Source organism: Amblyomma americanum, chromosome 1 (assembly GCF_052857255.1).
Source record: "Amblyomma americanum isolate KBUSLIRL-KWMA chromosome 1, ASM5285725v1, whole genome shotgun sequence".
Lineage (NCBI taxonomy): Eukaryota > Metazoa > Arthropoda > Arachnida > Ixodida > Ixodidae > Amblyomma > Amblyomma americanum.
In genome coordinates this window covers 529407056-529433249 of record NC_135497.1, presented here as the reverse complement: position 1 = coordinate 529433249, position 26194 = coordinate 529407056, and the positions used below count along the sequence as shown (strand labels likewise).

Here is a 26194-nt window from a genome sequence, read left to right as displayed (position 1 = left end):
CCCTTGTGCCATTAAAATCCATCAAATTCATTCTGTTGCCCTAAGATACCATTGGTGATTCATTCTCTGCATTGTATGCCCTGGCCAGATCCATTTTCTACTTTTAATTTCTGCCAGAATATTAACAACTTCCTTGTTCATCCCTGTTTTGGTTTCACTCGGTCAGTTATTCTATTAATAATTATAATCACTTTATTGAAAACATATTTTGGGCTAAATGACATCAAGTTTGCCACTCTGCACAATGATATATATGTTTGGTCTTGTATGCCTTTACTTGTGTGGTAATGTTTATTTTGTGCTCACTGTCTAAACAACCTTATTTGCCTCTCATATCCTAAGCCCTTCTATACCTATCTTCTTTCCCCCTGGCTCTTTCTCTTTTCAGTCATTCCTCCTCTTTCCTTTACTCCGGCCATTGGTCACAAGGCTGCTGTGGGAACGACAGTCAGCACTGGGCCCTTTTTTTTGTTCATGGAACCTGCACTGCTACTATTAACACTAATAGTACGTTATCAGTATTTTTGTGATACTGCATTTATTGTTATTTATGAAGTAGTTGGCTAAAGCAATGGTAGCAGTGTTGGATATTACAATATATCATGCATATATCTCACCTGCAATATATCAGTGTGTTCACTATTACACTACCCTCTATTTCTTTCAGTTCAGTTATTTGGCTATAGATATATTGTGCTGCTTTCCTAGTGTAGTCCACTCAAACTAAAACTTTGCTCTTTGTGTCACAGGTAGAATCTACAATGATTGCTTCTCTGTGTCTTGTAAGCAGGAGGCAGTGTACAATGGAGCCATGAACTTTCCTTGGAATTGAAAAGCCTTTGCCGTATTATGCGCTGGACCACGAGTGTGAAGAGGAAAATGTCATGCCTTGGATTTCTGCAGAGGTGAGCCATCGCGGTGAATTCACCAGCGCGAAAGACAGGGACGAGAAAGGAGACAAGACAGGTGCTGACTCGCGACTAAAGTTTATTGGCGTGAACAGGGAATATATAAAGAGCCAAGCAATACCATAAATCACGCAGTTACAGATAAGCATACAGGACAACATGAGTCAAAAATTGCCCTCAACATTTCCCTGATTGAGATAGTCCAACTCATTGCGTGTTAACACGATAGACAAAACACACATTCTTCACGGAGTCATAAGATGTGTCTAGCCTCGATAATCTCCCATTTAATCTCTCTGAATTTACTGCCAAAATGCGTGTTGCCAAAAGGAAAGGGTAGCAGACTTCACATCCTGTGCAGTGTACAGCGCGTACACGTGTACTTTTCTCGAGCCACATTCACAGAATTATTCTTAAAATTTTACATACTTTAGACAACTTATTAGGGGCCGAGAAAGCCACTTTTACATCATACCTTCTGGCCACATTTTTCAAATTGTGCGACAATTTATGTACATACGGTAACACAACTGGTCTTGTGGCATCTCGCTGGCTGGCACCAGCCTGATTGTGCCGGTCACCGCGAAACTGTCTCAGCTTCTTTAACAATTTATCATATGCTCTTGCAGTAACAAGGTTAGGAAATCCTGCGTTCGTTAACCTTAAAATCTCTTGGAAACTAGTCGTCATGCTGTGAAAGCATAATTTCATCAATTCTGAGCCCGCGCTAGAAAGTGCAATGCTATCTTTCACTAGCTTGGAATGGTCGACATGTATCCAGGTAGCAGCTTAACACTCGCCAGCACACATGAAGTGTGCTGAACATCAAGGTAAGGTCCAGAAACCACAGCTCTTTTTCTTGGGACATTTGCTCCAAAGTAAACCTGAGATAAAGGCCTTGCTCCTTAAACAACTTGAGAAGATGTACAGGTCCCGAACTATCACAACCTTTATAAAAGACCAGAAAATCATCGACATAGCAAAAGATTTTTCCCCCAGCCCATGCACATTCTGGACAATTATATCCACTCTACTCAAGAAAATATCGCTTAGCACAAGGTCAACCTTCGAACCACTACATATTCGAGACTTTAGAACACATACCCCACTGCGCTACTCTACAAACATGCTCTTCAAATAAATGCTATTCAATAACATGCTCTTCAGATAAATTTCAGAAAAGGATTCATGCAAAATTATCTCTGGTTATTTGCAAAAGCATCTGTCTACTTCGCATCTTGAAGATCCATTTCCTGTACTCAATTCGCAGTGTGGTTGAGTATCTTAAGAATGACAATCCAGCGGATTGTCTTGTGATTAGTGTTGATCTAGAACTATTTTATTCTATTCCGTATGAAGATCTTGTGAAAAGCTTATGAATGTGCATATCGGAGCACAACGATGAGCTTGTGTTTAGGAATGGGTGTGCAACATGTCTTTTTTGGCACTTGCCTCCTTTTATTTGAAGTGAAGAGCATGTTTGTGGAGTATGGCAGTGCGGCATATGTTCAAAAGTCTGCTAAATGTATCGATTCGAAGGTTGCCCCTGTGCTAAGCAATATTTTCTTAAGCAGGGTGGATGGAATGATTGCCAAGAAATTGCATGGGCTGGGGGAAATCTTTCGCTACGTCTATGATTTTCTGGTCTTTTACAAAGGTTGTGATAGTGTGGGACCTGTATATATTTTGAAGTTGTTTAAGGAGCAAGGCCTTTGTCTTAAGTTTACCTTGGAGAAAATGTCCCAACAAAAAGAGCTGCGGTTTCTGAACTTTACCTTGATGTTCTGCACACGCCATGTGTGCTACCGATATTCACCCAGGAGTGTTAAGCAGCTACTTGACTGTTGGTCGAACGATTCTAAGCTAGTGAAAGATAGCATTGCGTCGTCAGGTCTAGGCTCGGTATTGGTGAAGCCATGCTTTTACAGCGTGACAACTGGTTTCCAAGAGAAGATTTTAAGGCTAATGAAAGCATGATTTCCCAACCATGCTATTGCAGGAGCGTGCGATAAATTGTTAAAGCTGAGCATATAAGATTGGGCAAGTTGGTCTGACATGCTAAAGATAAGAATGGCGCAGCATCAAGTAACGAGGACAACAGGAGAGCACACCCACGCACAAGTGCCATCCTTGGAGCGGATGCAGAATCTAAGAGCGCGTACTTGACATTCAGCGTTGACAGCCAGTGATCGGGCTCGTTCAATCTTTAGTGTTCAAATCCGTGTTTCCTCGTTTCCTGAATGTCAAGCACGCGCTCTTGGATTTTGTATCTGCTCCAGGGTTGGCACTTGTGCGTGGGTGTGCTGTCCTGCTTTCCTCGTTACTTGATGCTGCGCCATTCTTCCCTTTAGCATTTTAAAAGCTGAAACCCCTTCGCAGGGACTGGCATGATTCTGGCCGGGGCCAGCCAGTGAGATGCCAAAAGACTGACTGTGTTACTGTACATACATTGATTGTTGCAAAATTTGAAAACTGTGGCCAAAAGGTATGACGTAAAAATGGTGTGTTCGGCCCCTAAAAGTTGTCTACAATCTGTAAAATTGTTAATAATTTTGTGGATTTCATTAGGGAAAAGCACATGTGTCGAGTGAAACGTGGCAACATATATGTGCCTTGCAAAATGTATGTGGTGTGTCGGATACCATGATCATGTGGTTGGGTTTATGTTGGTGAAACTGGAATGTGTATCAATGTAAGACTACAGGAGCACGAGAGGTATTTGGATATTAGTAGGGGTTGTAACTTATCTGCATATTACAAGGGATGTGAAGGCTGCTAGCCATTCCTTTCGGCAACACGCATTTTGGCGCTACGTTCACAGCAGATTAACCAGAAAATTATCGAGGCTAGACAAATCTTATGACTCGGTTTCGAATGTGTGAGTGTGCTGCCCATAGCATTAACATGCACCGGGTTGGACTGTCTAGATGAGATGAATGTTAAGGGCAATATTTTACTTATGTTGTGATGTAGCTTAGGTGTAATTGTGTAGTTTGTGGTGTGTGGCTTTTCTGTATACTCTGTTCACTTCAATAAACATCAGTTGCGAGTCAGTGCCTGTTTTGTTTCTTTTCTCGTCCCTGTCTCGTGCTGATAGATTCAAGTACTTGTAGAGTAGATTCACTGAATTGTGTACTTGCAGAGGCCTGTGAAAAAAAAACAGAGGAATTTTCTTTCCTTTATGCGGAATGGAAGGTTGAAAGTTTTCACTTAAATGTTTGCAGCATTAAATTCTATTCGGAAAGGTAAAACCCACTTTATTATACATTTTGCGTGCGATGGTGCCGATGGCTGCATGCAACTGAAAACATTCGTCCAGGTTATCTAGCTAGCGTCCTTCTTCACTTGTGCCACATTTTCTGAAATAATATTTTGTCAGATTTATTTCAATCAGAATTTCTAAGAACATATTAATTACACCTAATTTGCTAATCATATATGACATAATTCAAAGCGTGATCATTGGTATTTTTTAGTCGGGGGCAGTACAATGAGAAGTACATAGTATATAGTAAAATTAAATATGACCAGCCTAACATAAACAAAACTACTCTTTTTTTTAAAGGAAAATTTTGCTACCATAGTGCTGGAGTGACATGGCATTATGAAGACGTGGATAGTGTGCTGTATTCATGATGGCACGAGAACTTGCGTACAGTGCTTCAGGCAATTGGTGAGTACCTTGGTGCTGTGCTTCTGGTAATGTAGCCATATTATGTTTTTAATCTAAGAGTGTATCTGAAAACTTAAGCAAAAATTGAGTAGTATTTATATATTCTTGCACCAGATACCACTTTGAGAATTAGTTATTAATGATGTGTCTCACATGTACCCTTGTCTGCTGAATATAATAAGCATGGCTTTCGAGCTGAGTGCCTCCGACGTATGAAAAAAAAATGGCCACGGGGCTGCTCCACGACGCGTGGAGCAGCCCAGTGTAGCACATTCAGGCTTCGTGGAGTAGAGAATGAAGGCAGTGAATAATTTAAGAGTAGAAAACACAGCACAAACCACAGGACCAGCAAACTGACAGAACACACTGACCCTGATGCCACTCTTTGCATGAAGGGTGTTATAAAGTTGCCTGTCATGTAATGCAAGATGGAGGTCGCACAGGACGGGTGTAAAATATGAGTTGGTGCAGACACCTTCTGTCATTACGTAGTACTCACTGTAGAACTCGAGCAAGAAGCAAAGGTAACAGCTGAGCATGGCCACTCTTGTGGTTTCCTCCGCAAGCAATCTGGAATTGCACCTAGAAATCTTTTATACTTTCGCTTGACATATACATCATTGCTGCATGTGGCAAGGAAAAGTACATTCCCTTGATGTCAAGTACAGTGCACTCACAGGGCTGGTAACAGCTCACTGAGGTGTTGTGATGTATCTACAGGGCACCTAATGAGAAATTCTTAGGCATCAGAACATAGAGCCCTTGCAGGAATTCTCTCACAGTTTGTTGCCACATGGACCTCTTCGTAATCAATGACCCTAAAAGGCGAGCCTTCCTTTAGTGTCACAAAAAAATGCCTAGGACATGGGTCTTTTTGCTTCTCCATTAGTGCCAAAATGTTTGCTAGCAAGATCGTTCGCAGATATATAATTATTTCAGAAAATGTCAAGAAGGAGACTGAAGCTGCGCCAAGCAGTACCAGTAAAAAACGTATCACGGCTGTTTTCCTTCTTTTGCATCAGACACATGAGGACACTTTGTCTTTCTGGGTCATCATTTTGAAAAGGTTCACATGGCAACGGCCTTTGGTTAAATTTCTGCCAAGAGCCCTTTTTAGAAACTTGAGCATCCGTTCCTCGTGAGGCACACTGAAGAGATATTCGAATGCCTTAGTGAGCTGCTTCCGGTACGTGTGACTGCATTTTCACTGACATCAGATATTAGTACATTTTCTTGCACATGCTGAGATAATGGAAACTATGAGTGAAAACATGCGTTTTGGGGGAAGTGTGCTTCCTGGGGCCGTATTCCAAGTTTGTGTCATAATAAAAAGCGTCATAATCTGCCGCAACGGGCCTGCCCGGGAACTGGATATAAACTGAGTGCGGGACTTTCGCTTTGTCTTGTCTTGCCTATAACAAATTGGATGGACGATAAATTCGGCAAGCGTCCCGCCTTTTTCAGATGTTACCAATGTTCCTTGCTTGCTAAGTTGTGCATTTAGTACTATGTACAGAAAGGCACCTGCATTGAATTGCATCTGGCCCCTATCCTGAGCTACTTTCTATTTGCACAAAATTACAAACAACTGTAAAGACTTTCATGCGCACAGTGCCACCCGGGAAAGCGCATTTTGTCTGCTTCTTTCTGGACCTGTGGTTTTTACTGTTTACTGTTTTGAGAAATGAATTTTGGGCAATAAATTATAACGGGTTGGTTCTCAGTGAATGGCCTTTGAAAGCTTCTACGAAAGCCGATTGTTGAATAGCGGATGGTTAAAATGTATTTGTGAGATTTATATTTGGTGTTGTGTAACCACTAAATGAGGATTTTTTTATGCTTTTCAGATGGATCCGACAGCAACGTGCAGATGTAAAATGTGTGTAGTTTGCCATGAAAATAAAACGTATGTACTTGTACTCACCCAAACACTTACCACTCTTTCATTCTAAGCTGCATTCTTTGTACGTATGCATTACATAATATGCGTAAAAGAAAGCCTTGTACATAATGCTTACTTCTTCGGCACCTGGGCGGCCATATCTGCAGTGAGCATTGCGGGCAGAAGCTATACGAAGACGCATGTTCATGTACTACAGAGACGCATGTTCATGTATTACAGAAAGCACATAATTACAATACAGATAATTTCCGCTCTAGATGAAATGACTTCCGAGTGAACGGAGGACGTATGCATACACATTGCGGAAGCTTCAATAAGAACAAAACAGAAGCATTCGTTGTGAAAAAACGATTTCGGTCTCGTGCATAGCATGGCGTAACTTTCCGTTACCAAGAATGTGACAGTCGTCATACGGAGTCTCTGTTTCTGACATTTAGTCCGTACCTCATGTTGCGGAAAACCCTCCGGCAACGCACTACCAGCGGGTTTCTCTGTACTGCGGAGCATTTTTTTTTACAGTGTGGAGAGGGTAACTGCTCTGCTTCTCGACTCTGAAATACACTCTTGGCACTGTCAATTTGCGCTATGAAAGCATTTACAGCACCTGCGTCAATCTGATATCTATGTGATATTCTGTGGCATATCACACTCGCTTTTGCAGTTAAGCTTTACTCTTGTGGGGCATAACCGCCGCCGTCCGAACTGACGGAGTCGTATTTCGGCCGTAATGCGAGAAACGTCCTGCACGTGGTTGATTATGCTCTCCGTCGCTTGTCTGTCGGAAGGCGCTTGTTCCCCTTGAAGCATTGCCAACTAAAGGACCGCCTGCTTTTCCGCCTACGAGCGCTTAGAAGTACGCTAACCCACTTACGCGCGTCCTTCCTTTGCGTAGTGACGAAACCTGAGGCACTGGCACCATACGCTTACAGACCCGACCCCGCCTTATGACCTGTAACATAAACGTGTACATTACAGGTCATACCGCAGCGGTGGCCGATTGGTTTTAGAAGGAAGGTGCAGGGTTCGATTCCCAGAGCCGGCGGGTGCCCACCGACTATACAATGGGTACAGGCTTACGTCTGGCCTGGAACTCGGCTCATTTTGGGCGAAAAAGCGCAGAAAATGAACCTTTGGGCCCATCTTCAGTAAAAGTAAATACCTGGTGCCATGGCGCTCCCAAAGCTCCCTAGCGCCATACAAATTCGCTCTCATCATGACCTGTAACGTGTTGCCTAAGCACCCCACACAACGTGATTGTCTCCTCCAGCAGCCTGGAACTTACTTCAGTTGTGATATAGCCCAATGCCTAAACTTTTGGGGCACTTTTCAGCCGTTATAGCGTCACTTGTTCGCCGTGATATAGAAACAATATTCAGTCGTGGCCAACTTGGCGTGACGACACAAGTCTCGCATCCCCTTCCTAAGCGGCTAGCCAGCAAGCACCGGAACTTGTGGCGCCCCTGCTTACGCAGTGCGTCGTAATAGAGCTGGCGCAACGGCGTGGATCTCAGGCAGCCATCTGAGACGTTGGGTTTCATAACGCACGCCAGTCTGGAGTCGTCCTCGTTGGCCAAGGCCTTGAGTGCGGAATGTGGGTCAGCGGAAAGTTCAGACGGGAGTTCCCGTTCGGGGGGCTGGAAACATGCCGGGCGTTGATGTTTTTTTTTTGGGGCCGTGAATTTGATTCGCTGGCCGAGGCATCGCAGTGGGTAGATCGTTCTTGTTAATCAGCTCCTCGAGTGCACCGTTCGACCGTAGGTAACTGCCCCGGACTAGGGCCAGTGACAATAAAACTCTTTTCGTTTTGATTTCGTTTTTTGGGGGTTTAACATACCAAAGTGACTGAGGCTATGCGGGACGCCGTAGTGGAGGGCTACGGAAATTTCCACCACCTGGAGTTCTTTAGTGCGCAGTGACATCACGCTGTATACGGGCTTCTAGAATTTCGCCTCCATCGAAATTCGTCCGCCGCGGCCGGGGACAATAAAATTTTTTTACTATCACGGACCATTGGCAACTGGACTTGGACGGTGACCGGTTAGTGACTTGCGTTTAGTTCGAGCTCAGTGCGCCATATTAGCGCTTAAACGATGTCGTCAGAAAAAAAATCTGCAATGAGAGATGAAAAACCTTCCAATGAACTGCGTTGCTATCAGGCGGAGTGAAAAGGGATCTATGTCTGGAAGCCCTATCTGCGTCCTGTCACACGATTGCGTTAGACGAGCTAAGCTGACGCGGTTCTTCTCTGACACCACAAACGAGGGCAGCTGACTAGATTAAGGTCTTGCCCAAAGCGCTTTTGAAACACGGAGTAAAACGCATTCAGAAAATGCGAGTGCCTTGAACCGCAGCAGTAAGAGAGCGAAAGAAAAGTTGATCACCGATACGACCCTCTTTCGCCAGGGCGTGCGACGCACAGAGTCGACTGAAATATTATTCTTGCGACAGCGCTAATTATTGCCAGCTGGTGGACTATCCGTATTCTATTTCCCATTCTATTACTATTCTATTCCGACTATTTCCCATTCTGGCAGGCTCGCTTACATCCGTTAAGATCGTTAGCGCTTCAGTCGTGATTGCGTCTGCTCAATGTTTTCTTTTTGCAAACTCGTAAGAGCAGCCCCATAGGTAGCTTGACGCGTTAAAGTCGCATAGAGTTAGCAGTGGACCTCCATTAGCAGCGGTCTTGGCTTTTACAATAATTTCCTTGAACCAGTCTCTTGTATCCTTCGGCCTGCTATAGATATTTACCATCCAAGTACTTTTGCCTTCTCTTCGAAGTGGTGGCATTTATATGCAAGTATAATCTACCCACTCTAGTTCTAGATTAACGATTTGTGCCGTGTATTCCTTGCGTACTAATTTGCACTTGCTTGGAAAGCCTTGTTTTGACCTTAATTTTACGTCAATCTTAACACAAAGGGCTCCTATTTCATTTTTCTCTATGCCTACTACCTCTTGGAGATGATAATGGTTGATACTTCCACAAATCTTTGTGGTGTTTGTTCATTCTTCAAATCTGCCTTCACGCCGCTTTATCACTTTGTAGATGCAAGTCGCCACCAGATTTATCTCGATAGATCGCATCCAAGTGGAGCCGATTCTATCTTTTTTCAGAATGTTCTTGAGAATGATCGCATCCAGGCAGAGCTGATTCTACGTTGTTCCAGAATGTTCAAGTAACTTTGCAAGTTCGCTAACAGCCGTAAATTGAGCACGGTCGAGAGCGGCGGACACACCGTTCGACGACCGCCGAGAGCGCTTGTTGCTACGCCGCCGCCGAGTGATTCTGTCCAATGTGGGCGCAAGTTAGCCCAAAGAAGTTTTTTTAGAAGAACTTTTGGCTGTCTTCCTTCCTGGTTCGACTGCCGTCACCACTACGTGGTATTTGGTGGAGGTGCTGCACCGTGGACTTGCACTGCTACCGAAGATCGAGGGCGACACTGCATCATCACCGCTCTTTATTTATTTATTTATTTATTTATTTATTTATTTATTTATTTACAAATACTGCTGTCTCGGAATGGAGACATAGCAGGAGGGAGTGCATACATTAGTAAAAACAATTAACATGGGTAGTATAGAAATAGATAACATAGCAGTATTAAAAACAGATCAACCGGTCAAATTGTTAGGCAGCTGAACAACGAACTCTTCAATTGGCAATGCGCGAAGTGAGCCGTCCAATCCATTCCAAATTTCAACAGTTAGCGGGAAAAAAGAAAATTTAAAACAGTCTATATGTGGTTTGAAAGGAACAATGTTTAATTGGTGGTTCGGTCGGGTTGCACGTGCGCTTGAGGACACAAAAGAGAAGGGTGCCTGAATGCGAGATGACGTGTGAACGATCTTGTACAGCATGATGATGCGTTCACGTGTGCGCCTATATTCCAACGTTTGCAAAGATAAAGTGTGCATATGTGATGAAGGTGAAAAGTTTCGATCGTACCGGCCGAAGATGAATCGTATTGCTTTTTTTTTTAACTGATTCTAACCGGTCAATGTTGCGCGCGTGATGAGGGGACTAACCAGATGAGGCGTACTCCAGGATGGGTCGAACTAGTGATTGGTAAGCAGTTAATTTATATTCCTTCTTGGCATTTTTTTAAGGTTCGTCTGAGATAGCCAAGTTTGCGAAGTGCTTTCCCAGAAATGTTATTAATATGAGCGTTCTATTTTAAGTTATATGTAAAAACACCCAAGTATCTGAACTCGCTGACATAGGTCAAGTAGTTACCGTTATTACTGTAAGAGGAATGCAGCGGATTCTTTTTGTTACCGAAGGTCATTGCAACTGTTTTAGTGAAATTAATTTTCATTTGCCATGCGTTACTCCATTCACAGAACAATGAAAACACTTTGTTTAGTTCCTGTTGATCATGGGCGTTAGCAACGTTACGATAAAGCACGCAGTCATCGGCATATAGGCGTAACTTCACTGCGGTGTCAGTAATAACATTTGCGACATCATTAAGCAAAAATTATAAATAATAGAGGTTCAAGCACCGATCCTTGGGGCACACCTGAAGTTACAGTGGCTGACGATGACTCTGCATGGTTCAAAGTGACGAACTGGGATCTTAAGAGTAAGTAGTCGGTTATCCAGTTGAGTAACTCATTGCCGTTAAATATGGTACGTAGTTTACGAAGAAGCTTCTTATGGCAGACCATGTCAAATGCTTTGGAATAATCTATAAATATTGCATCGATTTGATCGCGGTAATTTAATGCGAAAGCTATGTCGTGAGTAACTTCAATGAGCTGAGTGACAGTGGAAAAACCAGATCGAAAATCGTGCTGACAGTGTGACAGTAGATTATGACAAGTTAAGTACTGAACAATGTGCTTATGAATAATGTGCTCAAGAAGCTTGCAGCAAGTGGAAGTTAAAGAGATCGGTCAGTAATTACTAATTTTTTGTTTATCGCCAGATTTAAACACCGGGATCACATTGGCAATTTTCCAAGCCTGGGGAACGGAGGATGTGTCCATTGATTTATTGAAAATGACTGTAAGATAACGGACACTCCATTCCGAGTACCTCTTCAAGAACATATTAGGTACGGCATCTGGTCCCACACTTTTAGTTGTGTCAATTTTTAATAACATATTGTGAACCACAGCGTAACTTACTTCGAGGTTGGGTAACTGGTGTTCCGAGCTATGAGTGAAAGGAGGATCGTTACCATCATCAAGATGGAAGACAGAGTAAAAGTAGCTATTAAAGGCTTCAGAAATTGTTACGGGATCGGAGCAAGGCTGATGGTTGATAATGAAGGATACAGAGTCATGGGAAAGAGGTAATATTGTTTTCCAGAATTTCGATGGGTTTTCTTTCAAGAAGGTTGACAGTGTTGTGTTGATCTAAAAGTGTTTCGCTTCTGTCATTTTAGTTTTTAGCTCAGACTTGAGTGAAAGAAGTAGTGAGTCGCGGTTTTCGTTTTGTGACCGGCTGCGCTTGCGCATAGATGCGTCTTAGGAGATGAATTATGTCTCTTGTGTACCATGGGTGCTTGGGGTTATGTTTCACACATTTTGTGGGGACGAACTGAAGCACACAGCTGTGTACTAAGCTGCGAAACTGCTCTAATAAAGCATCAACACCGCATGTTTCACTGCTAGTCACGAAATCTCCGAAAGACGACTCTAGCAGTTCAACAATAGCATGGTCGTTAGCAAGGGTAAAATCTGTAACCATATTGAATGTCGGCTTATGGGGCTTACAAACCATGTTAAATTGCACGAAAACACCTTTGTGATCTGACAGTCCGTCGACTACGTCACACTGAAAACCGCACTGTAGCAACTGTTCATTAACAAAAACAAGGTCAAGAACAGAGTTTACTCGAGTTGGACAGTCAACCACTTGTGTTGAATCAAATGATATAGCCATATTAATTAGGGATTCACAAGCAGCTTTGTCACGACGTGTTGAAATTAACGAGTTCCAATCGACACATGGAGTATTAAAATCACCTGTAATGATCATTTTATAATTGTGGAGCCTGTGTTGCGCTATATACTCTGTAATGTGCGCGAAAATGTTTTCAGAACCGGGCGGTCGGTATACAGCACACACAACTGTCACGAAACCAGAGCTGTTTATCCGGCACCAGACAGACTCAGTATTCGGAAGTTCTGGCAATACAAAAATTTCAATGCCTTTTCTAGTAAACAGAGCTACGCCCCCTCCTTTAGCGAACTGCCTGTCGCTTCTGATAACCGAGTAATCTGGAGGCAAAAATTCTACATCTGATATAGAGTTGTCCAACCATGTTTCTGTTACGCAAATAATTGAAGGACTGTAGCACTCTACAAGCCAATTAAAATCTTCAACCTTATTCAGCAAGCTTAGAGCATTTATGTTCAAGAGTTAGTTTCTGCTCATTGACGAGTCACTCTGGGTTCGTAGGCACTGCAGCACGTGGAGCCTTAACAAGCCTTTTGCAAACATCATCCCAAGTGTAACGAACACTCGACTATCAGGGAATCGTACTGCAATCTATACTTATCTGCTTCTTTGCGGATATGAACCGAATTGTCCCATAGAGCTTTTAGAATTTGCCGTACACGCGCAGAAAAGTCTTCACTAATGTACGTATCAGATCCTTTTAGTTTTCTGGCGTTTTTAAGGATAGAAAGCTTGGTTCTAAAGCCTAGCAGTTTAAAAATTACAGGTCTCGTCTTTTCATTTCTTTGCGTGTCAAGCCTGTGACAGCGTTCAATACCTTCACATTGGATTCCAAGTTTGGAAGACAGCAGCTCCGATACAGAAGCTGATAGCTCCTCAGAAGTTTCTGTTGATGGCTCCTTCAAGCCGTAGATGATTAAATTGTTCCTACGGGATCGATTTTCCAGGTCATCGTTTTAGCGGTCGTTTGGAGATGACATCTTTAAGGGTTCTCAACAGTTTTCTCACGATCATTAACGCGCTGAAGAGCGTCGTTTGCAGTTGAAGCCAACGTCTCTATGTGCATAATACGCTGTTCAAAAGAAGCCATTCTAGAGTAGAGCGCGGTAAGCTCTGCGCTGATTCGTACGTGTCCGGCTAACAGTTCTGTTAGCATTTCCTCTCACTTTCGGCCTGGATTAGTGTCGACATCACCAGACAGTTGCAACAAAATTGTTAGGGAATGCAGTACACAAGAAAAAATAAACAGACAGTGCTGAGTGTCTGGCAGCAGCAATAAGAAACGATTATCGCTTCTATAACATTTGAAAGCGTAATTGTGGCCTACCTGCAAAATTAAGCGCACATGTTTCCTAGAACCGTTTGCCATGCCGCGGCCAGACCCACTGAAGAGGATTGGCCGGTGCGTCGCTTTTATGTCCCGTCGGGTCCGTGTCGATGACGTTCCGGTGTTGTGCCATGCGCAGTTCAGACAGACGAGATCGACGGGATATGAGGCTGTGGATGCGTTGCCATCTATCGGTTGTCAGCAAGATCTGAATGGAGGGCCAGTGAGGGTGCAGTTTTCACGAAGGAAGCTTGAAGAAAAAACGTTGCTCAGGAAGTATGGGCCAGCGATGCTTGCGGCCATCTGAAAAATGAAGCCCACGAAGGAAGCTTGAAGAAGAAACGTTCCTCAGGAAGTATGGGCCAGCGATGCTTGCGGCCATCTGCAAAATGAAGCACACTTGTTTCCAAGAACCGTTTGCCATGCCGCTGCCAGACTCACTGAAGCCACGTGATGCAATAGCCACGTGATGCACCTGTATTCAGTGGTCTATCGATAGCATGAAGGCGCCGAGTAATGGATAGAGCAGATTGAGCGTGTGGTGACATTCCACCGATCGCACGCCCAAGGAAATTACGGCACGTCTTTTTCTTCCTGAATGGCGCAGCTAAAACCTGGTATGAGAATCTCGAGGCTTCCGCGCGAATGTGGAATGAATTTAGGAAAGAACTCGTGAAAACATTCACCAGCATTGTCCGAAAAGAAAAGGTCGAACTACTGCCGGAGGCGCGCATCCAAATGTCAAAGGAGACCACCGTAGTGCACGTCGAAGAGATGTGCCGTCTGTTCTGACGCGCTGACCCACACATGACCGAGGAGAAGGTGCGCTTCTTGATGCGGGGTGTCAGAGAAGAATTTTTCCTCCGATTGGTCTGAAACCCGCCCTATACTGTTGCCGACTTCACAACCAAAGTGTCTACGATCGAGACGACCCTCGACATCAGGGCTGGGCAGTACGACCGGACACCACCAGCCTTCTCTATGGGCCATGCGGACACCTCAACGACCACCAATGACAGCCTACGGGACATCATCAGTAAGATCGTCCGCGAAGAACTACGGTGACTGCTGCTATCCTCCTCACAGCCGCAAGCAGCGACTCTCATGGACGTGGTACGCGATGAAGTGCACCAGACACTTGGCACCACGACTCCGACGACCAAAGAGCCCCAGGCCATGAACAACACCGCCGCACTACGCAATCCCGTGCCCCGACAAGACACCCCATGCCCTCTTCGATGGTAATCACCTGTACACGACAGACGCTCCCTAGATACGGCACGCCATACTTACGAGCGGCGCAACGGCTACAGGAAATGCGACGACTGGAGGACTCCCGACAACCGCCCACTGTGCTTCCATTGTGGCCGTGCTGCCCACGTATCTCGCCACTGCCCATACAGGGGCGGTTTCGCCATCGACGCCCCACGACTGCTCCCCGGCCAGCGACCACGGGAAATTGGCAACTAATTGCGCAGAGATTACTTGTCGCTAAGCCGTCTGTCCCACTCCCCGTCATCTTCCACCGCACGTTTTGGTCTCCTGGTCGCAGCTACTCAGCGGCTGTGGGCGAAGTTCCCGCAGCCCCCGCAGGAGAAACTAAAGAAAGCAACATTTAGAGATGAGGTTGCTCCCCAGTGAAACGACGAAGATCCCCCACTGACCACGCCGCATGAAGACGCTGCACCCGCTACACCGACGCCGCACACAATTAAAACCTCGACCACGACGCTAACCGCCTTTAAAAAGCGCCACAACCCAGAAAAGCTTCGATGAAACGCCCTACCCATTATTCGAACACGCGACGAAGCCGTTACCCGACACAGAAGACAACGATCAACGCAAGAGCTTGGACATCCGACTTAGAAGTGTCTATCGACGGCCCGAAAGTTACCGCTCTAGTCAACGCGGCCGCCGATTATTCGGTTATGAATGGAACGTTCACTGCGCAATTGAGAAAAGCCGCGACCGCTTGGGATGGCCCACAAATTCGCATCGCCGGAAGCCACCTCATTACACCATCGGAGCGATGAAAAGTGCGAGTGGCTGCCAAAGGACACACCTATCCTGCGACCTTCTTAGTTTTACAGCCATGTTCCCGCGATGTGATACTCGGCATCTGTTTCCTTAATGAGCATCAGGCGATCATCTCCCTGAGTCCCAAGCTCATCACGCTTTCGGCGGACGAAGCCATCCCTTCAATGACGACAATGATGCCTCATGTTGTCCTGAGTGTGCTGGATGAACAAGTGAGCGCCACACTTCCATCAAGCGTCAAGTTTACCGTAGGTGCCACGGATGCCAAGAACATGGAAGCTGTCATCAAGGGGAACACGGCATTGCTTCTAGAGCGAGAAGTCGGCATCGCAAGAGGCACTGCAGATTTCCGCACTGGACCAGCTGAAGTGCTGCTGGCGAACCTCAGCGAAGAATACTGACATGTTAAAATACGAATGGCAATTGCTTTCCGCGACGAACTATCCGACCTTCGCGACGCCTTCGCTCTCTCCGATCGAGTACCAGAAGATTCACCTAGAGAAGATCGCAAGCACGTTTTCGACATAAACGCAGCCCTTCCTCGCAAGAGACAACACCAGATCCGCAATCTGCTTCGAAGCTACAGTGCGTGCTTCTCGGCATCGCCGAAATTCCGAGAAACGCCGATTGCCAAGCATCGCATTATAACCGACCATCACGCCCGACCATTCCGCCAGAGCCCTTACCGTGTGTCGCCGCGAGAAAGACAAGCCATCCGGGATCAAGTGGAAGAAATGCTTCGCGACGACGTTATGCAGCCTTCAAACAGCCCATGGGCGGCACCGATGGTTCTAACGAAGAAGAAGGACGCCGCACTTCGGTTCTGCGTCGATTACCGCTGTTTAAGCAACATAACGGAGAAGGACGTCTACCCCGTCTCCCGCATCGACGACACACTTACAAATCGAGGTAGATTAAAGAAATCACATTCATCGCTTGTATGGCCACTTCAAGTTCAAGGTGATGCCATTTGGTCTCTGTTCCGCACAAGCGACGTTTCACGAGTAGTGGATACGGTGCTGACAGGCCTGAAGCGGCTAATTTGGCACGTGTATTTATATGGCGTCGATGTTTTCGCCTCCCACTTTGAAGACCATCTAAAAAGGATTCGAACAGTGCCAGAGGCAATTAATTCCGCCGGCCTAACCTTGAAAGCAGACAAGTGTCACTTTGCCTATGACGAGGTGCTGTTTGTAGGCCACATCGTTAGCAAGGATGGAGTAAGCGCAGACCCGCAGAAAACAGCAGCTAATGAACAGTTTCTACCAGTGGCGTAGCCAGAAATTTTGTTCGGGGGGCGGGGGCTCATGTTGCAGCGCGGCCTCCTCATAGAATTCGTGGAAGGATCAAACGTAACAATAATAGCTGCATTGCCATTGCCATTGACAATGCCATTGTGTATTAGAAAACACTACGCAGAGTCTAGACAAGAGAAATATGTATTTTCTAAAAATAAAAAAGTGTATTCGTATGTCTTAAAATTAGTGGCAGACAGGACGACCTCGTCCTGTTTGCTTCTCTTTTGTCCGGAAAAACCAAAGCAGTGCGTGTCGCTGATATGAAAAACGCAAAGGCCATGTAATTAGCAAGTAGAGGACAGATATTTTAATGAATGCTTGTCGTTCAAGAACATTTACACTTTTGTACGTGTGCAATGAGCAGGGGAAAATCTCAATGACGCTGTCCTTCATTCCAGTGTACTGCGCAGCAGCAGCTGTCACCGATAATGTGTTGCGAGTAACTGCACCGAAATTTTAGACGCAACAGCGAGCAATCGATAGGCCCTTGAAAGTTTGTGCTGAGATGGGGCCCCTTGCGGTACATGACTGGAGGTGCATGGTATTTGCCACGAAATCCAACCCGAGTTAGCAATGTTCGCGCCAAAATGTCTTTTCTTGTCTCAAAAAGACACTGTATGTGACAAAATACAGAATGACTTCCGGCGCCGGTGGTTGTTTTGGTCAGCGGGGCGTGACAGTTCGAAAACGTTTCGGGGGTAGGGGGACTGAAGCCCCATTAGGACCCAGTAGATCGCATAGACTTGCTTAGCCCTTTCCCAAAGTCAACATCTGGAAATAAGCCGATCATCATATCGACCCACTACCTTACCCTCTACGCAGAGTCAAAAACACTACCGAACGGAACAGCAGCATCAGTCGCCTAATTTTTCAGGGAGTGCATTCTTCTTCGACACGGCGCCCGCGATGTGCTTATCACGGACAGAGGAACAGCATTCACGGCGAAACTAACGCAACCCATCCTGCGTTACAGCCAAACAAGACACCGGAGGACAACTGCATATCATCTGCAGACCAACGGACTGAACGAACGCCTGAACGAAAACATCGCCGATATAATCGCGATATATGTAGATGCCGAACACAACACCTGGGACGTCATCCTGCCTTACGTCGTCTTCGCCTACAACACCGCAGTGCAGCAGACAACCTAGATGACGTCTTTTAGGCTCAGCCGCCGGAGTGGCTGAGTGGTAACAAACAAACAGACAAACAAACAAACAGACAGACAAACAGACAGACAAACAGACAAACAGACAGACAAACAGACAAACAAACAAACAGACAGACAGACAAACAAACAGACAGACAAATAGACAGACAAACAAACAAAATCCTTTTTGGTTCGTTCATAGCAGAGAGGCCACCACCACCCTATAGACTCTATGCTGCCCAACGTTACCGACGAAGAGAACGTCGCCGTCGCCGCCTGCCATCAACGCGCAGAAGACGCTCGAAGACTTGCCCGATTACGGATCAAAGACCACCAGCGGACCGACGCCAGACGTTAACGCCAGCGAAGACGCGACGAGGAATCGAACTCAGCAGAGAAAGTCTGAGTTTGGACGCCCATTCGCCTCCGCGGCTTGAGTGAAAAGCTTCTGCGCCGCAATTATGGCCCGTACACCGTTCTTCATCGGCTAGGTGAACTGGATTATGAAGTCGTCCCAGACGCAATAACTGCATCCCAGCGATGCCGCGTACGCCAAGAAGTCGTCCATGTCGTCCGTCTAAAGCCCTATTCCGCGCGCTAAAGGACGCTGTGTTTCCACACTCCGTGTTTTGTTTTTTTCGCACGATCCGTTTTATTTGTTTCTAGTCGCCTTATTAGTTTTAATGCATCGGGTCGATGCTTCTTTGAGAGGGGAGTAATGCCACGAATCTTTTTAGTGTTCGTTCATTCTTCAAAGCTGCCGCCACGCCGCTTTAGCGCTTTGTTTGTGGATGCAAGACGCCACCAGATTTATCTCTATTGATCGCATGCAGGCAGAGCTCATTCTATGTTGTTCCAGAATGTTCTAGTAACTTTGCAGGCTTTATCTCGAAAGTTGGCTATCAGCTTTAAATTGGGCACAGCCGAGATTGGCGAATATTCCGTTCAACGACCGCCTAGCGGGCTTGTTGTCGCTTCGCCGCTGCCGAGTGATTCACTCCATTCTGGGCGCAGGTCAGCCCCAATGAACAGTTATCTTTTAGAACTTTTCACTGTCCTCACTGCTTCGACTGCCGTCACCACTACGTGGCAATACGCAAATGCTGAATGGTGAGTTGCCTTTGCTCCAGACTAGACCGCACCTGCAAATTCTGCTCAAAATTCCACTTTCACCTCTACGAGCGCTGACTGTCGGTAGCCTGCACTCGTAGTGTCTTCTTCTTCGACCTTATCACGCGTGTCGCGCTGAACCTTCTGATTGTCGACGATATATTGTTCCACCAGAAATCACGTCGCTATATTAACTTTTAATTATGACGTCATTGTTTTGTTTTCCGCCCAATTGAAAGAGGTCGCCGGATCCGCACCATAAACCACCATGTTTTAAACATATGGGCACCTACGCAAGCTGCGCTAGCAGTTTTCTTCTGTCTTGGGCCACCTTACGACTGTCTTAATAACTATCCTCATTTTGAAGCCACGCGAAACGATATCTCATTCTCTTCCACTACCAAAGCTTTTTCTGAAGTAGTTTTAGATCCTCATTTCTGTATACATTTTTTCACCACTTAGTGCACTCTATTGCATCTATTTTTCTTTTGTTTCCAGGCTGAGTGATTATGGGGCTCGGCTCGCGACCCGAAAGGTGGGGTTTAGATCCAGGTCGTGGAGGTCGCATTATCCTGGAGGCGAAATGCTAGAAATCCGTGTAAGGTGCGTAGTCAGTGCAAGTTACCAAGGTAGTCCAAGTAATCCGGAGCCCTCCACTAATGCGTCCCTCATAACCTGAGTTGCGTTGGGGGGTTAAATTCCATAAAATAAATATCACATTTCAACGTGACATCGTTAAGGCTCCCATTCAGCAGAAAATCCAGCGTAGTTCCGCCTGCATTGCTGAATCCAAAAAATTGGCTTGGGTTTAACTACTGCTTAACCTGCATGGTTAGAGAGCGAAAGCTTTGGTGTATCGGGCAAGTAGACGCGGCTTTGCGCCTGTAACGTTGAGTGCGTTCCGCACATTGGATATGCACCTGCCATCCGGGCAGGTGGCAGTTAATGTAATGGTTGATCGCGAGAGGTTAGCCACCCAATGAACGCTGCGGTCTGTTGCTACAGTCCCGCGTATCTGCCACAACGTTGTGAGCGCTAATGCAAGCAGCCCACATCTCTATTTCACCACCGCCGCATACTTGCGACACGTACTTGCACGTACAGTGCGACTGAGGCGTCCACTGACTCAGCTAGCCCCCTCCCTCCTCCCCCCCCCCCCCCCCCCCCCAGTTATGCGCCCTCCTTCTAAAAATCAACGGAGTCAAGAACGTTGTCAACGCCATAGCCAATGAACACAATGAATGCCGACGGACTGCTGCTTGAGTATCGCGTTTCTGCCTGAACGTTGTCAATGCCAACGCACGCAACGTACATCTGTCACCACCGTCACGCAGCTTAAAGTGTGATTGAGGTGTCCACTGTTCCAGGGGAGCCAGTTTTGCAAGGGCTCCCGCTCCTGCACAACGCTCTGGGAAGACGGCCCGGCCTCGCTCTCATGCATCGCCAAGCTCGCACTGACTAGGCCAGCGCGCGCCCCGCTTAGCCAGGCGCGCAGCGAGTGACAGGATCAGGCAGCGACGCAGCTGCGGAGGACGCATGCGCCAAGCCGACGGCGGCTAGCGCACGTGGCGGCGGCGTTGCCAAGGCTACGGCGCAGCTGCAGTCAAATTAAAGTCAAACTGTAGCCGAGTATGCTAGGAAGAAAAATAAATGAGAAAAGGACTTTTAAGGAGAATTAGAAGTCTGCACATGTCTCAGAAAAATTACATTGATACACTAATCTCCGCAAAAAAAATTCATAAGTTCTCAGGATTGAAATCCACAACCCTTGGGTTGTGAGCCAAGCACGCTGCTGATTACGCCACGTAGGCACGAAAGCTAAGTTGTTCTAAAAGGCGGGTGGGGGTGAATTGTGTGTGTGCTGTCGCTTAGTATTAAGCTTAGTAATGTGGTAATTACTGGAGTGAACTAGAGATGTGATAATTAGTGAAATGCTAATGAGAGTAACATTACCTGTTTAAAATGCAGTGTGGAAAATTTCAAAGAAAGGTTATGCAAATTGTATTGTATAATAGTGGAAACGCGAACAAAGAACAGTGACTGCATGGGAAGAAAAACAGATGAAGTGAGCCATTAACGCTTTTGAGTCATGCCCCTAAAATCGGAGCTCAAGTGTGCCCCTAATTTTTGTTTTCCACGTTAGAAACCTTGCAAATACTGCAGGAGCTGTGTTTGCCTTGTCTATTATTTGCTGAAGAGCCTTCATTTTGTCACGACTAAGAGCATCTAGAGCGAGTTTGCTTGCTGTAGATCGAAGAGGTGCCTTAAGATCCTAATAAGGACTTGGTTTTACACCATGAGCGTCCAAGCGGTTTTCTTTTAGGGCAGCTCCAATTTATCCCCTGCCGTTCCTAACCACAAAACATTGAGCAGTTCTTTCGAGTAGCAGAGCTTCCGGGTCTATCGTTTTTTTTTTCAGACCCTTTAGGTCTTTGTCTTGTGAGCTTAGAATTCCAGAACATAATCATATTTGGACGAAACAAGTGCACTGAATTTTGCAACATCTTCATTATTTCACTTCTTTCTTTTAGTGCTAAATCGCGTGAACTTATGTTTTGCAACTTTCTTCCCCTGCCTCTGCTTTAATTTGTCTGGGCAAAGAAGCACAACATTTAGCTTTGCCATGAAGTCCGCCAGAGCAGCTCCGTAGACCCTTCCGATGGGTGACCGGTCATAGGTTCGGTGCTCTCCTGGCCACATGCCAACCGAGGTTAGCAAAAATGCAATTGTGACAGGACCATGGTTGTAGCTTATCCTGTGGCATGTTCTTCAATCTTCGAAAACGTACTTTTGGTTCAGATCCTAAGATTAAATCATGAATATTTAAGAAACGTTAAAGGAGGAATAAAATATTTATTGATTAACAGAAAAAACCGTCTCGAAATGCACAAAGCCATCGGAATGCACACATCAGCAAATTCCGCCCGGTACCTACAGCTTCTCAGCACTGCAAACGTACACCCTCCTACGACGCATTTTGAGGTATTCATTGCGTATAACGCGAATTTCAAGCAGTCTGTTCGGGGTTGAAGAAGCATTGAAAGAAACTATTTTATTCGAAATCCAAATCGGAAGAGTATGAAGTGCATATTACACAGCAAGAACTGTCGCTTTCTATCACCAGAAGCCTGTATAAATTGCGGGCCTGCCCCATACTTCAAGCATTTGCCTCGTCATGATGCGGTCCTTTATCAAGGCGCCAGTTTTTATCACCTGCGGCACTGAACAGTCAATAACTTGGCGATAAAACAAACTTAAAACAAGACGACATTCATTATGCCATGGCCCGCAGCGATATTCCCGCCATGCTGGGATACAGGTGAGGGCAAGAAGGTGATTGGCGAGAGGGACAGCCAGTGAACGGTGCTTCTGGGATTTGTGCTGATTTAACACAGCCCATTGCTGGTGCTCACGCCACGGCAAGCTGAATGAGAATTTATACTCGTCGACAGTTGCGCGCTGTCCCTCGCGAAACCTGCATTCTTTCGAACGGACTGGCGCCCGACTGCGTGACCTTTGGGCGGCTCGTCTACACCACTGCACTGCTCGCCGGTGAACATGACCGCTCCCCTGTGGTGCCTGGCGCTCTTCGTCACGCAGGTCGCCGTTCTCTGCCAAGGGCAAAACATGAGCTGCGCCGAGCACATGGCGTGTCCTGCGACCGCGGTGGTCCATGCCTCCGGAACCCGTTTCGCGAGGCCCACCTGCGACTGCGCGCCTTTGTGCGTTGACTACGGCTCGTGCTGCCTCGACGCAAGTTTGGGGGCGTCGCCTCTCGGTCCGCCCGTCATGTCGTGCCGGGCCGTTCATCTAGCGGACGTCTCGTCGAGCGTCTACATGCGCACCAGGTGCGCCCGCGACTGGAAGGACGATGAAGTGCGCAGGTGAGGCACGGGCTCCAGTGCCTCCTTTATTTTCGTCGCTTGTTCGCGTACACGATAGCGCCTTTGTGGGCTGTCAGAAAAGGCGGTCTGGATACGCCACAGGTACATTTTACCTCGGAGATGTAATTAAGCAGTTCTTGAGCAGAAAATATTACTGGTTGTATACGCAGAACAGAGAATGAGCGCCGAACCGATAAATAAGCATGGCTGTTGAAGGGCATTTGTTGTAGTTGTAAGAATGAATGATTAGTCTAAAGAACGAAGGTATTTTAAGACACCATAAATAATGAGCTGGCTTTGTCGTCCTTGCTGGACTTATTACGTCCTGTCTGAAACTAAGATATCTAACCTAATTCGGTGCATAGCTATGCACCCCGTACTAAGCACAGTGGGTTTAAGTGGAAACTCAGAAGAAACGCTAGCAACAACTAAGGCAAGCTTGCAGTATTTCTCGCATCTGCTTCGCACATACTGTACACCTGCTAAGACATGATCGAAAAAAGCCCTGGTAATTAAACATATCGCCTTTTTAGTGTATCGTAACCAGCTGCTAAAGATACTCAGTTTTCCTTTTGTGCGCGCTACACTGACAAGTCTAGGGAGTTTCAAAGTTTTCCTCTTGTGTGTGTTTTCGGCAAACATTTTGTGTTTAGCCTAACATTGTAGTTAACAACTCTCTTAACAAGTGCTGCCATGTGTGCAAAATACTTAAGCGTGAGCAGAAAACCTCGCTACAGTCAGCCACATTGGCTCAGTAGGTATGCCGTTCGGCTGCTGATTTCGATGGAGGCAAAACTCTTGAGGCTCGTTCACTGTGCGATGTCAGAGCACATTACAGAACCCCAGATGGTCGAAATTATCCGGAGCCCTTCACTACGGCGTCCATCATAGCCTCAGTCGCTTCGGTATGTTAAACCACTTAACCAAACCAAAACCTCTCTACACACGTGTTTTAAAAGTGGGGTTAAATTTCACGACACTGAAGCATGTTTCCAGCTGTGTCGTCCGTCTATGTAGGCCGGTGTTCAGCGTGCTTGCAGTTTCATTCCGACGTTGGAACAGGGAAGCTTATTTGCTAATTCGGTACGGAAAGTTCAGTGTTCATGCGAGTCACACAGTGGCTTTGGCGTTCGGCTGCTGATCCCAAGGTAGCTGGTTCGATCCTGGCCGCGGCGCCCGTATTTAGATGGAGGCGAAATGCAAAAACACCTATGTGCTGTGCGATGTCACCGCGCATTAAAATATGTACTGTGTTCTAGTCCTAACAGGACGATTTTTTTTAAAAATAAGTTTCTCAGGTGTGTGTGTGTGTGTGTGTGTGTGTGTGTGTGTGTGTGTGTGTGTGTGTGTGCGTGTGCGTGTGCGTGTGTGTGTGTGTGTGTGTGTGTGTGTGCGCGTGTGTGTGTGTGTGTGCGCGTGTGTGTGTGTGCGCGTGTGTGTGTGTGCGCGTGTGAGTGTGTGTGTGTGGATGCTGAACCCTTTAAATCGGGTGGTTGCTCATGCCACCTAGCCATGAATAATGAAATTTTACTCTTGTCTTGATTTTAGCCACCAATCAGGCTGAAAGGTGGCTTGAGCCACCGCCCGATTTAAATGGTTCAGCCTTATCCATCCAGCCATCCTAACGAAATTTTTTTTTTTGGCTAGCGACGCCATCGCAGCAGAACGCTTTTTTTTTGGAGCTCCAGCGACTTCGTCCGAAGCTAAGTGCTTTTGGTATTATTGGCGTTTTTTCTGGGAAGGTGTTTTTTCTACGCGCTGTAGGTGTGCTAGTTTTAAACCGTGGTACGTGTATAAAGGCTAGCGGAGGTAGCAACATAGTGCCATAGGGCTTTGTGTAGGCATTTTGGCGTGCTTTTGCGCTAGGTGATCGATCGGACGATAGGTTAGCAAGCTGAGAAGGGGAGCTCGTGCTGTACGAGGACTGGAAGCGTTAGTGTTATTTGAACGAGACGAAATTCGAGAGTTTAGCCCATGTAGTGGAGGCTAGAATTGCTTGGAGGCTACGTAACCGATTTGAGGAGGCTGTTCGGACGATGGAAGGGGAATGGGCAGCTAGGCTTAGGGGACTCAAAGGGAACTTGAAGGATGACAGACAGAGGTGATAAATCTAGAATCTCAGGTCACCGAGTCGCTTAAGAGGGAGGGGGCTAGGGCCCACCTGTAGCACTCTTATTTGGGCTAGTTGGTGGATCAGTTTTACATAAGACGGTGTGACAGACGAAGACAAAGGAGGCACACAAAGCGAAAGTTCGGCGCTTCTAGCAACTGAATTTTAGGAACTGAATCGCAACGAAGGCAATCTACCCCCGATATACTCCCGCTGCTTGCGTCATACCATGAAACCTATATAACTCACCTTCACTCCTGTCTTTCTTTCATTGTGAACAAGGCCCCCATAAGCCGGGGCCGAAACGTCATCTTTTTTTTTAACGATTGGTCGGCGCTTGAAGATTTTCCGCCATGAATTTTATTTCGGATGAAACCTGGCTTTTTGTACGCCAACCAAGCTGTATCACACTTGCAAGGACCCTAATAATGCAGATTCATGGAGTGAAAGCGCGCAGTACATTAGATAAACATACCATAGTAGAAATATGAGAGCAAACCATCGTAACCACTTTTTATGATGGCCATCCGGGTGAAGAAAACCCGCAAAACGACAAGAAAAAAAACCAGAAAACTAACTGCTCTGCGGCAGCATAGTAAGCAAAACAAGCAAGACCAAGGAAAACCAATAAACGAAAAAAAACAGAAACCGCGTGAGGAGTGGTATCAATCGACCAACAAAGAACTTGGATAAAAGGTGATAAATGAAGTGTTATTACCAAAGCCTGGATCAAAAACATAAAAGATGAAAAGTGTGATGAAGGCAAAACCTTTAACAACCGAAAACGATAAACAGTAACTACGTGAGGACTGCTACCAGATGACCAACAAAGAACAGGAAAATGGTGCGAAATGATGCTGTGAGACAAAAGTCGAGTTAA

The 26194-nt window shown here is 46.0% G+C and overlaps 1 protein-coding gene across 1 annotated transcript in view; it reads left to right on the top strand.

The window, feature by feature from the left end:
* The first annotated feature begins 22878 nt into the window (after positions 1–22878).
* Positions 22879–26194, top strand: part of LOC144129018 (uncharacterized) — a 46094-nt gene continuing 42778 nt past the window's right edge. Inside the window, exon 1 of the mRNA XM_077662890.1 lies at positions 22879–23204. Within this exon, the coding sequence (XP_077519016.1) occupies positions 22879–23204 (326 nt within the window). The remainder of the gene's footprint in view (positions 23205–26194) is intronic.